Below are 16,096 nucleotides of genomic sequence, written 5' to 3'. Positions count from 1 at the left end.
GCTGATGCAATAGGTGGCAACATAGAGAGGAAACCGTCTGTGACGAATATGATCAGGAACTGTTCGCGTCCTCATTTATCCTGCCGGACAAGCACCATGTGTTACTGTTAACATGTATCGATGAACTCTGCTCCTATCGGAGAATGGGAGATGACAATGTCGTATCCCGGCTCGGCAGCTTAAAGGCTCTGTTGGGGATCGTAGCAGGAGCCGGAGCCTTGTATGGCGTTTATAAACTAGTCTTTAGTCGCGCAGGAGATGTAAACACAAAAAAGTCTGCTAAAAATTTGATTGTTCAGCCTGGGAGCCTGATGGCCAAAGTGTCTGGATTTAAAGTTGTCTGTAAAAGTGATAATCTGGATCCGGATACTGAATCTAGTAAGTGACATTGAAATGGTTTTCAGGATGTATTATGAATTTTAAAAAAAAAGTCTAGCTCACTGAAAGCTTTATAAGTTTGAAGGGCTGTTTTTCAATCCAGTCAGCCCTCAATAAATCTTACAGGGACCTTTCTTTGTGTGTGTGTGTGTGTGTGTGTGTGTGTGTGTGTGTGTGTGTGTGTGTGTGTGTGTGTTGTCTTCTGATAAGATGATATTCACTCAAAATCTGCTGGCAGCCTGGAGCCTCGGCATCTGAGCATGCTTCTCTCGCTTCTGCAGAGCAGCCCAAACCCAGAAGAGAGGAGGAACGTTCTCGTAACGTTAGGAAACGCTGCTGCCTTCACAGTAAACCAGGTCATCTGATGTTCTGTCTTCTAGACATTATGTATTAGACTGACTTTAATATGTTTTGATTTGCAGAAGAGCAAGCATATGAAGATTGTGCATCATGTAAAATATTTTTTTTTTTTTTCACTTTTCTTCTCATTAGGATCTTCTGCGTGAATTCGGAGGTCTTCACATCATAGCTAGCTTCCTCTCAGACCCTTCACCTGAGATTCGGGTCCAGACTCTTAACGCTCTGAACAACTTAAGCATGAATATCTGCAATCAAGAGCAGCTGAAGGTATTGCATTATTTACTTTTTAGAGAGGCACAATGTACTGTTATAGATTGTAGAGTGTATATATATTATAGACTGTATATAGTTTTTATGTTGTTTTTATTATAGTTGAGTTGTTGAGTTTATTATTTTAGTACTAAACGAAAAATAAATGTTGCCTTTGGAACTAGCTTAAAATAAGTTTAAGTTTGTTTTTAGAATTTTTTATTTTATTTCATTTAGATTTTTTTTATTTTATGGTAACAAAAATATATATTTTTTAATGGTTTTAGTTGTAATACCCTGGTTTCAGATCAGTGTTGTTAACTTAAACTATTCTCAGTAATTAAAATAAAACTGAAAATAAAATAAAATGTAAATATTAGATGGGAAAACGTAAATTAAAAAAAAATAGAAATGTTGTCTTGGCAAATAACTGAAATCAATTAGTATAAGTTAAAGTACTAAAATTACTAAAACTAAAATTGAAATAAAAATAAAGCTGTATAGAAATAAAATGAATAAAAATGATAAGCACCTAACAAAATGACTAAAATGAAAATATAAAAAAGCTAATTAAAAGCTAAAATGTTAATTAATACTATAATAAATGTATAAATAATACTAAAATAGCACCATTTTGAATGTGTGTTTTTCTTGTGTTCTCCCGTGGATATTATGGTTACACATGTTTCTGTTGTTGCTGGTCAGATATATGTCCCGTCGGTGATGCAGATGATTGAGACGTCACCGGTGAACTCTGACCTTCAGCTGGCAGCGCTCAGATTGCTCACTAATCTGTCAGTCACAGATAATCACCAGCATCTGATGAAGAATTCCATCACCCTCCTCCTCTCTCTACTCATAGTGAGCAACGACGTCCTACAGGTGATTCTGGAGTAACACATTGAATGATATGTTTACACAGTCAGATGTATTGAAGATTTAATCTTTTCCTGCAGATCCAAGTCCTGAAGGTCCTAGTAAATCTTTCCTCCAATCCAGATCTGATGGATGATATTGTGCAAGCTCAGGTGAACAAGCATGTCTTTTATGGTTTCTGCTGCTGTATGCTTGGTTTCTGCTGTAATGCTTTCACTTTTTTGTAAGTGAGATCCAGTGCAGTTGGTTTCAGGGACAATTATGTCATTATAGATTTACTATAAATAGATAATTGTTTATATGTTTGCTTTTTTTTCTAGTTGTAGTAGGTAAGTTTTCTGTGCTTGTGTATAAATGTGTATGTTTTTTATTATTATTATTTTTGTTTTATGATTATAATTATTATTAAATAATGTATTAAACAAAATAAAGTATTTCTATTGAAATTTATACATTTGTATTTTGAAAAAAAAAAAAAAAAAAATTCAAGCTGATGTACAAAAGTTGTGAAGCCCTTACAAATTATGGCTGTCTTAATTTCTTCATTTTCAAAGTTAAACTATCGTTAAACTTTTATTTTGGTGGAAAACTGCAGCAAGCGCTTTACTCTGAAAAACACATATATTTACACAAATCACAAATCATGATTCTAGCTTTATTTTGATTCATCATTCAGCCATAATTGAGTTCTTCTCTTAGTTTTAGGAGCTTTTATATATTGGCACAAGCTCCTCCATTTACTTGTAAATCTGTTCACAGGCTCCAGCCTCTTTGATTTTGTTGTTTGACGGCTGCACAAGCACATCTGTTCTTCTCCGCCTATTGTTCTTTGTGGGGAACCTGCATGCGTGGAGACCCTCTGCACAGGTGGCTGAAGTTCTGAGGAGGCGGCAGGACTCTCTGTACTGTGTTCTACTAGACAGCTCCTCTCAGCTGCACCATAAGCTGCCCCTGCTGCTGTCCCATCCAGATGAGGAGGTGAAGATGCAGGTGGCCAGACTCCTCACATAACCTCTTACAGAATATTTTTTACCAAATATGCCCATTCTTCAATGTGTAGAATGTTTATTTACATAAACGTTAGGGCTCTGCACTAACCTGTGTAGCTTTAATTGCTTAGTGGAGCAGTGTTGATATCTACTGGTAGCAGGTGGTCCATTTGGTAGGACATCGGTATCTTCTCAAAATGTTAGAAAATGGACAATAAATGACTGTCTCTGGCGTTTTGAGCGATATTTCTTAATATAATAGACATTTGTGAACACCACAGACCTCGTGAGAACATCTCTACTGCCAAAAGTTTTCTTGCCAAGTGAATGCAGACATTTTTTTCTGACCACGCTAAGTGCTTTGGATAATCAGACTAGTGGTGGAAAGGACTATTTTAACATCTCTACATGTGTTTAGAAATCTTAATGCCTTGGGAAAACAAGTGTTTCTTCAGTGCTGCATAATGCAAGTGAAGTTTACCATTAAACAAAGGTTATTCAGGTTATGCTTATGTAGTAATGACCCAGGAAACCCAGAATGTGTGCATTGATTGTACTGTGACATTTCTGATGCTCAATGATGATGTTGACATGGGATGCATTATTTAATAAATATTGTTTAATGTTATAAGGCAATTATACTACAGTGTTTATTACTTTAATTTCGGAATGCTTTCAGCTTCGTGAAAGTACTTCAAAATAAATATTTACTTTTTTATAACCTTTGTTTATTGAATTTGTGCACGTGAAGACAAACTCTGCATCTTCAAGCGTTTATACAGTGAGTAACAGAACTACATTTCCCTTTAGATTTAGCGATTCGCACAGGGTTGCCATGTCCGCATATTCTAAGCGAATTAATGCTGCGTTTTTTACGTTTATTTTACACCATAGCATAAGAAAGTATGACGGATTCGGATCGTATAAGAGCATACTGAAAATCTCGAGAAACTGTAGTGCCTGTTTTGGTGGGGGGATAATGGCGTTTTTTGGGTTCGTCATAATTTGTTTTAGCGCGATCTGGCAACACGGCCGCTCGGCGTCAGCGCGCTTGGATCACATGAGGCTGATTACCGAAGAACTGTCTGTCATTCGAGACTGTGCGTGGACTGACGCAGAAGAGAATGTGCTGAAATGACAACGAATGTAGAGACGCGAAGGAGAAAACTCGACACAGACAAACAAGGTAAACGATAATACAAAACAAGGCCATTTTGTGTAAACTGACGGACTAATAAGAATCCACTGACTTGTATTGTCAACAGTGCAATGCGTTGTTTTATTACAGCAGACAGTTACACCTTTGCTCCAATTACTTAGGACCTTTGATATGCAACACTGGATGTAACATGATCATTAATTCACGTGACATGAATCATGCTTGACTGTCCACTGTATTTTACATAAATGGATTTTTTGTTTTGTTTTGTGATCTATCCTGGATATAAATGAATCAGAATTTCTCAAAAACTGATTTCTTCTAATGCATTTGCAGCCAGTCAGGTTTCTGTAGTGAAATGCTTCTGAAACCTTGAGACCGCATCAGTCCACACTTCCCTAATTACTATAAAAGTGTTTCCTGTCGGCAGATTTCGGCTAGATCTGGATTAAAACGTGTTGATGTTGACACCCAAAATGCATTTAAATTATTATTAAAAATACTGTACTTTTTATATTTGATATTTGTCACACTTAAAAAAAAACGTGTTGATATAATTGCATTACATAAAATATAAAACAAATTTATTACAAAGAAATAAAGCGTAAACATTTTTTTAAAGAAAACATTTCACTCAAAAAAAATTTTTTAATTTTAAATTGATAAGGGCTAATGTTTGAGATGTATGCAGTTGCATATAAAATTTCCTTTTGTTTGAATGACACAGTTTTAACATAAACTAATTAACTTAACATGATGCGTATTTGTCAGTCATAAATGAAACATAAAAATGAGATTTATGTCACTACCAATAAACCAATGTGTATGTTTTAAATACACAGTAACCAGGATTAGATATTTATCATAATTACATTCAATTTAAAGCCAATCTTATACATTTTAGCCATAGTTGAACCATGTTCATTCTTACGTTTAAGGTACAATTAACATTTTTTGTTTTTAAAGTTAAATTAACATTTAGCCTATGTTTTTCACAATAAACAGGTTTATGCTGTCGATTCTACGGAATTTGAATGAATACATTTTGAAAATATTATTTAAATAAAACCAAATAGATGTGAATCCTTAATAATAAACCATGCTATGATTTCGTCTCAGATTCTCCAGAGGACCATGACGGAGCTCATCAGCCTGGCTCATGCTGTGACGGGGTTTGTGTAGCTCACGTTCACTCAGAAGCCAGCGATGCTCACTCCTGTTTGTTGCAAACAAGCAGCTCCTGCACACCAAAACACCCACAGAGAAGTGAGACCCCATACACACTTTGCGAAAGAGCAAGGGAGTTTTTGTTTCTGTACTTGCTTCCTAACAGGATGCTACTACCCCTTTTTTGTCCTTCCTTCCAACTTCTTTACAGCATGCAGCTTTGTTGATGAAATACGGGATGAGAACCCGCGCAAGACCACCATAAGTGCTGAAAATGAAGTTGAGGCCCAAAAACTTGCGAATAATTATAAGGTAAATGTGCACTGAGAACATATGTCCAGTTTCATTTTGCGTATTTTTGATGCTGATGTCAATCTGTTCTCTTCACGTAAGTTTGGATTCAGGAAGTGGAAGAGTCATGTGACAGAGCGTCCCTTTGAAGACAGGTCGAACATTGTGAAGGAGCTTTACTCTGAGCTGAACGTTATTAAACCCTACTCAGGTCAGACCAAGCTCTTCTCATTTCCTTCTGTAGTACATGTATAGTACCTGGAAAATGTCTGTACATACCTACTAATTTTTTATTATTACTATTATTTGAAAATATGGAAAATAAAGCAATTAAACTATGAAATAACATAAATTGAAGTATTATAGTTCATAAAATGATTTACTATTAATTAATTATTAACAATTAGTAATTGCATTTATTATTATCAAAAAAAAATTAATTTAGGAATAAATATAGATAATATTGTACTGCATTAATTTGATGATGTTTTATTGTACAAAAATAAAGGAAATCCAATAAATTGAAAAAAGTGGCATTATATTACACACAATTTGTTCCCCTTTACTGTAATAATATCAGTGTCTTTTATTCTCGGGTTTCAGTGGGTTCATTGTTCACTTGTGGCAATGTTCTGTACGTGTTTCTGTTTGGCTGGTGGATCGCTCTGGTTTATGTGTTAGTTGGACTCCTAATGTTCCTCACAGTTTTTGGCATCCCCTATGGTAAGAATTTATCTAAATAAGTACTGATACACTTTAGTGTCTCTCTCTGGATCTCAAAAATGCCGCTTTTTTATTTCAGCAAAACTTTGCTGGAAGTTGTCCTGCTATTTTCTGTGGCCATTTGGAAAATCGATCGAAAAGGTTGTGTTTCTTTTCATATCCAAATGCAATTTTTTGTGGTTGACTACTCTTGATCTTTGAATCAGTCTTGCGGCAGCTCTACACACGCAATGTGTTTTGAGTTGGTTTTCAATTCCCTGTTCTGTGTAAATCAGGCAAATACTGCTTTCATCACATGCCTGTTCATGGATTCTGTGGTTTGGAAATGTTGCTGTTTTCAGGCCAGTGTCTCTGTGGCAGCGTACAGTGTGAAGATTCTCCAGGATAATTCTAATCTGGAGGCAGAGGAGGACGGAAAGCCTTCCTCTCCTCTCCTGCTGCCCACACCTGTGGGGGAGACCATAGAAGAGCCCACAGAAAGGCCACAGAATGACCACTACTGGGTGAGAAGCATGAATATATATATATGAAATATCATAGTGACAGTGAGACACTAATAATAAGAGTAATGGGTGCTTTGCTATCACAGGAATAAATTACATTTTAAAATAAATTAGAAAACATTTACTGTAACATATAAACTTTTGAACAATTGTGTATATAATTATTATTTAGTCTACTTTTATAAGGTTTAATCACCTTTTAGCTTATTTGCAGTTCACTACTTTGGTTGAGTACAAATGTTTTCAAAAATTGCTACATAATTTTACCTTGATTTATTGGTGCACTGTCCTTAATTGAGAATATTACCTCCTGGTACACTATGGCTAGCATTTCTGTCTTCTTTCTGTATGTTTTTTTGTGCTCACACAATGAAATCATTTGATTTCAGTGGCGTGTGAGCACATATATATGGCTGTTGGTGGGCTACCCTCTCCTGGCCATAACACACTCTGTATTGTGTCTGATCTCCTGGATGCTGGTTTTCACCATCCCTGTGGCCAAGATGAGCACTAAGACCTTACATACTATTCTGCTCATACCCCCCGAACACGTTCACATCAGCCAAGCCACAGAGGTGAGAGCTCCATGCTGTGATTATAAAGGCAATCTGTGAATTAATACAAATTATGACCATGTATCATATTTGCAAATTCATACCATTTAATAATTTTGATTTTAGACTCAGGAGCATGAAAGCCGAGTCATTTTGTGCTGCTACCATGCAGTGAACCTCTACTACTATAAATACACAGTGGATGGGATCAATGTTTTTGCTGTCAGTATCCTTAACATCAAATTATAAACATGGAAGTTTAATCTTGTAAAGTTCTGATAGTTCTGATATTCAGAAATATGTTGTCAGTTTATGTTTTATACTACTTTTACACCAGCATTCAAAAGTTTGGGGTCTGTAAGATTTTTTAATGTTTTTGAAAGAAGTCTCTTATGCATATATTTGATAAAAATACAGCAACAACAGTTAAACTGTGAAATTATTACAAATTAAAATAATTGTCATTTATTGTAGTTTATTATAAAATGTCATTTAATTCTGCAAAAAAAAAAAGCTGAATTTTCAGCATCATCACTCCAGTCTTCAGTGTCACATGATCCTTCAGAAATCTGCTTCTAAAGAAACATTTCTTATTATTATTAGTGTTGAAAACAGTTGTTCTGCTTAATTCTTTTTTTTAGCAATCACGAGAAAGTGTTTTTTCAGGACTAGAAAGTTCAAAAGAGCAGCAGTCATTTGAAATAAAATCTTTATAAATGTCTTTTCTGTCATTTTTGATCATTTTTATGCATCCTTGCTGAATAAAAGTATTTATTTATTAAGCAATTATTTAGTAATTTCTTAAAGCATTCTAACCCCAGATTTTTGAATGTGTACATTGTTGGTTTTAGCATTTTAACAAAGTTAAATTATTTTAATCTTTTTTAATAAACTTATTTTGAATATTTTTAAGACATATTGTGGCTGGCCTCCTAGTGGACTGGTAAGGTCCAGATAAGAATACTTTTTTTTTTTTTCAATGTAAAAAAAGAAAAGAAAATTAATTTTTGACATGTTTACTGTCATTACAATTCATGTGTGGTTTTTTGGGGCATTTTCCTTACATGGAGTTACTACAGATCTCTTACTATTAGTTATAGTATCATTAGTGATTGGTTACGTGGACAAATCAAACGAGTTTGTCAGCTCTGAAGTCAAATTTGCCACAGCAGTCAGCTCCATTATTCCACTCTCATATTACATCGGCATGGGCATTGCAAGGTGAGCAGTTACACCAGAACAACACCTAAACTTCACAAAGGCCTTTGGCGTCAACAATATTATCATCTCTATTCTCAGTATTTCCGCTCAGAGTAACTTTGCTGTCGGGGCCGTGGTGAATGCTACGTTCGGCTCCATCACAGAGTTGACCTTTTACATCACAGCGTTGGTCAGAGGTCATCACCAGGGGAATAAGTGCCTGCAGGAGATAGTGAAGGCAGCTCTTACTGGAACCCTGCTGGGCTGCATCCTCTTCATACCAGTATGTGATCCGTTACCCAACTGAGGATTTTTAAATCTGCAAAGTGTGCAATGCATGATCATTATATTTGTGTGTGTGTCTCTCTCAGGGGATCTGTATGATAATTGGAGGGCTCAGGCACAGTGAGCAGAGGTTTAATAGTCGCTCGGCGGGTGTCAGCTCCTCTCTGCTCTTCATATCAGTAGGGGGTAAGATGTCATGTGCTATGAGGTGGCAAAAATGTGTTTGTTATTGCGCTTCTCTCCTGCTGTAGTAATTAAAGACATTGTGAAATGACACTGTAAACACATTTAACTTCCACAGTGTGACATAGTTTTGAATAAAACTCAGTATTATGTAGGAAGTAATATAGGGTGGGAACTGATTTTATATAGAATAGAATAGAATAGAATAGAATAGAATAGAATCAGTTTTAAAGGTGAAGTGTGTAATTTCTGAGATACTAGCAGTTTTCAAGCAGGTTTTGTTGGCAAACATTGGTTGGAAAAACTCACATGATTCTCTAAATATTAAAGTGGGATATAAGGAAGCAAAAAGAAAAACATGAATTTATTCATTCATTTAACATTAAATTAGATAATTTACACAATTATATTCATTTATTTATTTATGAAAATTAACATTTTAGTAGGAAGCTAAATAGAGTAAATTTTGTTTTCACATCAAAAAAAAAATTGTGAATTTAAATTTTTTTTTAAATACATTATTTCATGAAACAGATTACCAGATTAATCATCATTATTTATTTTCTATGGAACTAAAATAGTCTTCAAAATTAATGGATTTACAATATATAATTCAGAAATGAGCTAATTTATAAACAATAACGCTAATTAATGTTCACAAATGTTCGGAACTAAAATAGTCTCAAAATTAATGTTTACAAAACACAATTCACAAATGAGTAAGCTAAGCTTATATATTTGAAAAAAAGCAATTCACGAAATCATAACCTAATTCATATTTACAAAATATGATTTGCAAGTAAAAACAAAAGCTTTATAAATTCAGTTTGGAATTTCGCATTTTGTGTTGAGGTTTTTTGAAATGCTGTTTGCAAATTTATAATTTCAATTTTTGATTTTGTGAATCATATCTTGTACACAAATACATTTTGAGACTGTTTTAAATCTCCATAATTTTCCCCTGTGGTGTCTGTAGGAGTGTTTGCCCCTACGCTCTTCTCCAAAGCCTATGGGAATCTAGTGTGTGAGGACTGTACCAACTCTACAGGGACCAACAGCAGCGGATCCTTCACGTGCAAAAACTGCCACTACGACCTGGTGAGATTACAATCATGAAATCATGAAGCACGAAAGAGAAACATCAAGCCATTTGATGCACAGTTCTATAGTCACCCTTTCTTTCTGGTTCACTAGAGTGAAAACAGCTACAGCCTGTTTCACAGTCACATCGAGTAAGTTCATAGTATGAACACTTTCATTTTGTATACGCAGTACTCACAGTTCTTGACTGTCTTTAGAGGCTTATTACTAAAAATAGTAAATATAATAATTCATCATTTTAATGTGTTTAGTATTAATAAAATATTATTAATATATTTTTGTTGTGGCTGTTGATGTGTTTTTTTGTTTTTTTTAAGGCCTCTAGTGTACACCATTTCCATTCTACTGCCCGTATCTTATATCATCGGTCTCATCTTTACTCTTAAAACACATTCCCACATCTACGACATTCACGTTGGTGATGGAACAGGTGAGTTTGTTAAATTAACTAATTACGAAGCTTTGAACAGACACACGGTCATCACAAAAATCATGCTTTTTTCCATGTATATCAGCTCAAAGGTGTCTGTTAGGATGTAGTGATTATAATAAGATTCATTTAAGAATAATAGATGTGTGTGTGTGTGTGTGTGTGTGTGTGTGTGTGTGTGTGTGTGTGTGCACGCAGGTCATCTCGGAGCGTCAGTGCACTGGTCCCGATGGAGAGCTTTGCTTATACTCATCGTTGCCACGGTGTTGATGTCTGCATGTGCCGACCTGACCACCGAACACATCCAGCCCATTCTAAGCCACTCATCTATATCTCAGGTTGATAATGCAGCAATGCATCATGCAGATCAATACTAATGTATTTCTGTACGTATGATCTGATCCTAATCTTCATCTCAGTATTTCATAGGTGTGACTGTTTTAGCCATGGTCCCTGAAATCCCAGAAATTGTCAATGGAGTGCAGTTTGCTCTTCAGAATACAATCAGTTTGAGGTTGGTTTGTTCTGTAACACTTCAGGCATCAGGAAATAGCATTGGACAAGATTTTTTGTCTCATTAATTCAACCCTGGGTTTATTTCATCAGGTATTTTCTACTAAAAATACATACGTTTTGTCTTTTTACAGTTTCGAGGTTGGAAGCTGCATTGCAGTACAGGTGTGCATGATACAGATCCCCATCCTGGTTTTATTCAACATCTTCTATGTGAGTGGTTTTAGATAATGCTGTTTTGATGCAGACATTGATGCTACAGATACTCAGTGACAGCTTGTATCAGTATGGTTTCCTTATAATCTTTCTGTGACAGGATGTTGGTTTTGTACTCATCTTCAGCGACCTGCACCTGTGGGCCAGCATCTTTAGTGTCATCGTTGTGAATTATATTTTTATGGATGGAAAGTCTGATTACTTTCAAGGTAAAAGTTGAATATTATCTAAACCAGGGGTTAGTAACTTTTCCTTTTTTGGCAGTTTATGACAAAAAGTTGCAGACTCCTGCTCAAAAGTTAAAATACCATTCAGACATTTGGGATCAGTAGTTTAAATATTTAGAAAATTATTTCTGAAGGATCATGTGGACACTGAAGACTGGAGTAATGATAATGAATATTCAGCTTTACCATCACAGGAATAAATTACATTTTTAAATATATTCAAATAGACAACAGTTACTTTAAATTATAATAATATTTCATTGCTTATACTGTATTTTTGATCAAATAAATTCAGCCTTACTGACTTACCAACCCCAAAAATTTTAGTATATTTATTTCTGTATAAATTTACTATTTATTTTATCAGGACTTCTTGCAGCCATAAAGTCAACATTACAAAAGCCCTTTGTGATTATGTAATCTGTTTTTTCATAATTAGTACCACAATCCTGCAGTCCTTTCTACTTCATTGCTTTTTCTTGGTTCATCAGATTTGAGTGAAGTGTTAAACACTGTGTTTTTTGTGTGTGTTTGTGTGAACAGGCACTGCTCTGGTCGTGGTGTATCTCATCCTGCTGGCACTGTACTATTTTGCTCCGTCTCCTTCTGGTTGCTAAAAGACATTTCAGCTCAATGCACTCAATGTGTGATTTACATTATTAAACATTGTTTACTGTTTCAGATTAATCTTAGACATACTTTGTGTTATAGGTAGTAATAGATAGACTATTACTATTCATAACATTTTATCCTTTGGTACATCAATAACAATTCTGTTCAACAAGAAGAGGACCTGATTTGGCACTTAATCATGTGTAAGTACAAAAGACCGCTTGTGATAATAGAAGGATTTATTATTTTACAAAAAAAAAAACGAGACGCACAGTGTATTTTGGATTGTACAGAATTAATAGATAAGTTATTTTATTATGAGACATAAGTATTTTGCAAAAAGAGTCCAGTTTTCAAGTGTTTCTTGATGTGTTAGTACAGGTTCATCAATACTTGAGCTTTATGTATTTGAAATCATGCAAATGAAGTCTTAATATAGATGCCATTATTTGAAGATGTTATTTGAAGTGAACAGTTTCTTATACTGACCTGTTTGTGTTTCTGAATGTCTATGACTTTGTGACTAAAAAGTCTATATGAGAGATACATATTTTAACAGACCAAAGTATTTTATACATTTTTTTAAATAAATAAATACATGCATATTTATTTATTTATTTATTAAATGTGGGATAAATCTCTAAATCTCTGTGGGCAAAACATACAATTAATTAAAAAAATAATAAATATAAAAATTGACTAAAAATGATTTTCTTTTTCATCCCTGTATCAGATTTTACCTGATTAAAAATCCTGTATTTCACATTTCATGAGTATTAATCATTTAATAATCATATTTTGTTGCATAACCTGGAAATTAAATCAAAGAAGCCAGAATACTCAATCTTTATTTTATTTTATTTGTCCCCCAAATGTAAAGGCTGAACATTGTCTTACAAAATGTGATCTAATGGAAAACACAGTATTTCAAAGTTACAGAAATGCAGCTGTTTACAAACATTCATATTATCTGTTTCATTCTTATTAACAGTCTTAGCATTTCTTAAGATTTTAGACCGCATCGTCTAATTCAGTTTGTGGCCAACAGCATGTGACAACACAACTCAACACCAATGAACAGATCAGATGTGGCATTTGGCATAGTGGGATCTCAGCTCTGATGACCCCACAAGTATCTAAACTCTATGAATTTGTAAAAAACGCTTTCCATTTTGCTTTCAGATTGTGAAATTCATTGCGGAACTGAGGGTTGACCGCTGCGTAGATGATCGGGTTGGTGAGGGATGTTATGCAGACCACAAGACACTGTTAAAATCTCCAGCTCCTGATAAACCTCCTCCTGAAACACATTAAACATAGATGCCAAGACATCAGTTACTTTAGCTGTTGTTTGCTAGACCTATATGACCAATGCACTGCAAAAAAATAAATTAATAAATTATTAAACAAATAAATAAAAATACTATTTTATGTAATCAATTATCAGTATTAAGTATTGAGATTACTAATCTAAAATTAAACTTTTAGTTTATTTGCAAGACATAAAGACATTAAAATATATCTTCTATAATTTATTTTATTTTATTTCTCTTGTTTTAAGCATAAAGCTGCAAAATTAATGACATTTACACTTTAAACCAAAAAAAAAAATTATATGATTAATTTGTTTTATTTATTTGCGGTGTGAATGGTGACATAGTTGTCAAGTCACCTTTATTAATGTTGCGCTTTAACAAGCACTTTACAGTATTAAATAGGAAAATAGTGTGTCAATAATGCAAAATGACAATAGTAAACACTCATTTTCAGTTAAAGGCAGTTCATCATTGAATTCAGTGATGTCATCATCCAGCTCAGTTCAGTTTAGATAGTATCTGTGCAATTAAGTCGATATCGCTGTATATTAAGTTGTCAAAGAGTTATTTCTAATCTGGTTGAATGGGGCATTTTCTCCTTTTCTCAGTTTTTTTTTTTTTTTTTTTTTTTTTTTTTTTTTTTTTTTTAAGAGTATGTTCAATTGTGATACAAATTAGTAAAATATTAGTTTGAAACTTACTGTTAGATTGTCATGTCGGTAAAATAACTGATTTAAAACCATTGTCACAATCAGCGGGATCCAAAAGATGAGGAAGGTGAAGATGATGTATCCGGAGCGTTTGGCCAGTTTGCTCTCCTTCTTGGCGTGTCCTCGTTCTCTTTGTGCGAGAGATGGCATCATACAGACGGCACCCGCCACCTCCTCCTCCTCTGGAGCAGCTGTGGCTTCTCCGGTGGATGCTGGAGAAGTTTCCACAGCAGTTTCTTGAGGACCATTCTGCTCTTCAGCACCTTCTTCTACATTTCCTGATGTTGGAGAAGTTTCTTCAGTAGTATCTTGTGAAGTGCTTGCCTCAACAGTACCATCTTCTTCAGAAGCTGATGGAAGAAGAGTTCCTGAAATATTATCTCGTTGGTCATTCGACTCTTGCTCACCATCTTCTCCTTTTACTGAAGACTGAGAACTTTCTGCAGCAACATCTTGCTGGGCGTTTGGTTCCACACCAGCTTCTCCACTGGTTGATCTTACGGAAATTTCTCCATCTTGGTGGGTGCCTGACTCTACAGCACCATCTTCTTCATTAGTTGATGAAGAATAACTTTTTGCAGAAGTAGGTTGGTGGTCTTTTGGCTCCCCAAGAACTTCGAGAACCTGTGGTGCTTCACTGGAAAGTTCATCTTTAAAGGTGACTTTGGTTTCTCTTGATATTTCAGTCGCAGTCTCTGGTTTATTTAGATCTGAAGTGTCAGTCACAGCTGTTCTGGGGAGTTCCTCAGATTTTGGACGGCAATTCTCTTCACACGACTCTTTTTTTAGTCGGTTTTAAATCAGCAGTATCGGTTGTTTGTTGATTTTCTGTATCATTTTTAATATTAGTCTTAATTGTTTCTTCTTTTTTGTGATTTGTATCCTCTTTCTTCTTATCCGGTGGTGGAAACGAACCCTTATCGAATATTTTCCGACCGTGCGCTCTTACTAAAAGGAAAATGCGTCCGTAGAATCCAGTGATGACCGTCAAACAAACGCACCAGATGGGAGACAAAATATAAAAGCCAAATGTGTCGTACGAATCTAATGTCTCCATGCGCAAACCTCTGCACCTGCGAGTCTTTCGCAAATATCACGCATATGACCGATATGGAGATGGGAAGCAGCCAGATCAATCCTTTCCATCCATATCTGGTCTTCTGCTTTTTAAAAGCTTGTAGACATAAACCTCTTTATTTTAACCCTCGTCATCACCATGGTTCTCCATTTGTTTGCGTTTTTCAGCTAACACCCTGCAGGCTCATGGTCACCGGGGATGCGTTTTTTGTTTTAGGCAATTTCCTAGTTCGTATTGTTGTCATCTCCAGACTGGAACAATGCCAATTACAGCACAAGGGGGGATTTGAATGATTTTCCCTTTATTTCTGCTACTGAGCTTTTTGTTTATTTATTGTAAAAACTGATTTCTAATTTTAAAAAGGCTTTATTTGGAATAATAGAATAGTCAGAACTGATATTTGATTATGGTCTTGTCATAGCGATCACATAATCTTATTTTGAGGAGATTAATTTGGGAAAGGTTTTACTCTCCCTGCAAGATGTCTTAATCTGGGATTAAGATGCCCAGTTTTTACTTCGTCAGGTTACTGTTCTGCCTTCAGTTTAATATCAATATCATTTTGGCATATGTGTATAATGTTTCTGATTTTGATTTTTAACATGTGATGGATATTATGTAAATGGGTAAATTCATTTTGAGAATGACTGATAAATGGATATTCGTTTTGATATTTTTTAAAGATTACATATTAATAGTGTTATTAGTGTTTTTAAAGATGAACTATTGACTATAAATGAGAATTAATTAATTTTAAGAATCTTTAATATTGGCCGATAACCAATGATTGAAAACCAACCAACAATAATTATATTTAATTTTTTAAAGAAGTCTCATGTTCACCAAGGCTGCATTTATGTGTTCAAAAATTATTACAATTTCAAATAAATGTAACTTATTCCTGTGATGCAAAGCTCAGTTTTCGGCATCATTACTCCAGTGTTCAGTGTCACATGATCCTTCAGAAATCATTCTA

The 16,096-nt window shown here is 34.7% G+C and overlaps 2 protein-coding genes and 1 pseudogene across 3 annotated transcripts; 2 read left to right on the top strand and 1 right to left on the bottom strand.

Annotated features, from left to right (window-relative positions):
• On the top strand, window positions 1-3,379 carry LOC109065155 (armadillo repeat-containing protein 10-like). The gene is made up of 6 exons (XM_042715868.1): window positions 1-378; window positions 589-734; window positions 871-1,005; window positions 1,693-1,869; window positions 1,944-2,015; window positions 2,623-3,379. Exons 1-6 carry the CDS (start codon window positions 144-146, stop codon window positions 2,872-2,874), a joined length of 1,017 nt encoding a protein of 338 aa, XP_042571802.1. The 5' UTR covers window positions 1-143; the 3' UTR covers window positions 2,875-3,379.
• Window positions 3,380-3,893: 514 nt separating this feature from the next.
• Window positions 3,894-12,264, top strand: cax2 (cation/H+ exchanger protein 2). 2 transcript variants are annotated; one of them, XM_042715867.1, is made up of 20 exons: window positions 3,894-4,038; window positions 5,131-5,277; window positions 5,390-5,490; window positions 5,572-5,680; window positions 6,073-6,192; window positions 6,272-6,333; window positions 6,534-6,695; window positions 7,085-7,270; window positions 7,376-7,475; window positions 8,329-8,470; window positions 8,549-8,732; window positions 8,821-8,920; window positions 9,894-10,015; window positions 10,112-10,149; window positions 10,336-10,448; window positions 10,647-10,786; window positions 10,868-10,962; window positions 11,096-11,174; window positions 11,278-11,386; window positions 11,948-12,264. In XM_042715867.1, exons 1-20 carry the CDS (start codon window positions 3,987-3,989, stop codon window positions 12,019-12,021), a joined length of 2,235 nt encoding a protein of 744 aa, XP_042571801.1. In that variant the 5' UTR covers window positions 3,894-3,986; the 3' UTR covers window positions 12,022-12,264. The 2 variants fall into 2 exon arrangements, 1 of the variants encoding a protein (XP_042571801.1); XR_006153644.1 differs by lacking the exons at window positions 11,278-11,386; window positions 11,948-12,264 and having other exon boundaries at window positions 10,878-10,962; window positions 11,096-11,151.
• A 592-nt stretch (window positions 12,265-12,856) lies between these two features.
• LOC109112421 lies at window positions 12,857-15,998 on the bottom strand (annotated as a pseudogene).
• Window positions 15,999-16,096: the final 98 nt, after the last annotated feature.

The sequence above is a fragment of the Cyprinus carpio genome, chromosome A25, assembly GCF_018340385.1.
Source record: "Cyprinus carpio isolate SPL01 chromosome A25, ASM1834038v1, whole genome shotgun sequence".
Classification (NCBI taxonomy): domain Eukaryota; kingdom Metazoa; phylum Chordata; class Actinopteri; order Cypriniformes; family Cyprinidae; genus Cyprinus; species Cyprinus carpio.
This window is presented reverse-complemented; position numbering and strand designations above follow the sequence as displayed.

Coding starts and splice junctions, on each gene's coding strand:
- LOC109065155 (XM_042715868.1), top strand. CDS start 144: ATGGGAGATGACAATGTCGTATCCCGGCTCGGCAGCTTAAAGGCTCTG. Junction 379..588: donor GGATCCGGATACTGAATCTA/GTAAGTGACATT, acceptor TCTTCTGATAAG/ATGATATTCACTCAAAATCT. Junction 1,006..1,692: donor GCAATCAAGAGCAGCTGAAG/GTATTGCATTAT, acceptor GTTGCTGGTCAG/ATATATGTCCCGTCGGTGAT.
- cax2 (XM_042715867.1), top strand. CDS start 3,987: ATGACAACGAATGTAGAGACGCGAAGGAGAAAACTCGACACAGACAAA. Junction 4,039..5,130: donor ACTCGACACAGACAAACAAG/GTAAACGATAAT, acceptor ATTTCGTCTCAG/ATTCTCCAGAGGACCATGAC. Junction 6,193..6,271: donor AGTTTTTGGCATCCCCTATG/GTAAGAATTTAT, acceptor TTTTTATTTCAG/CAAAACTTTGCTGGAAGTTG.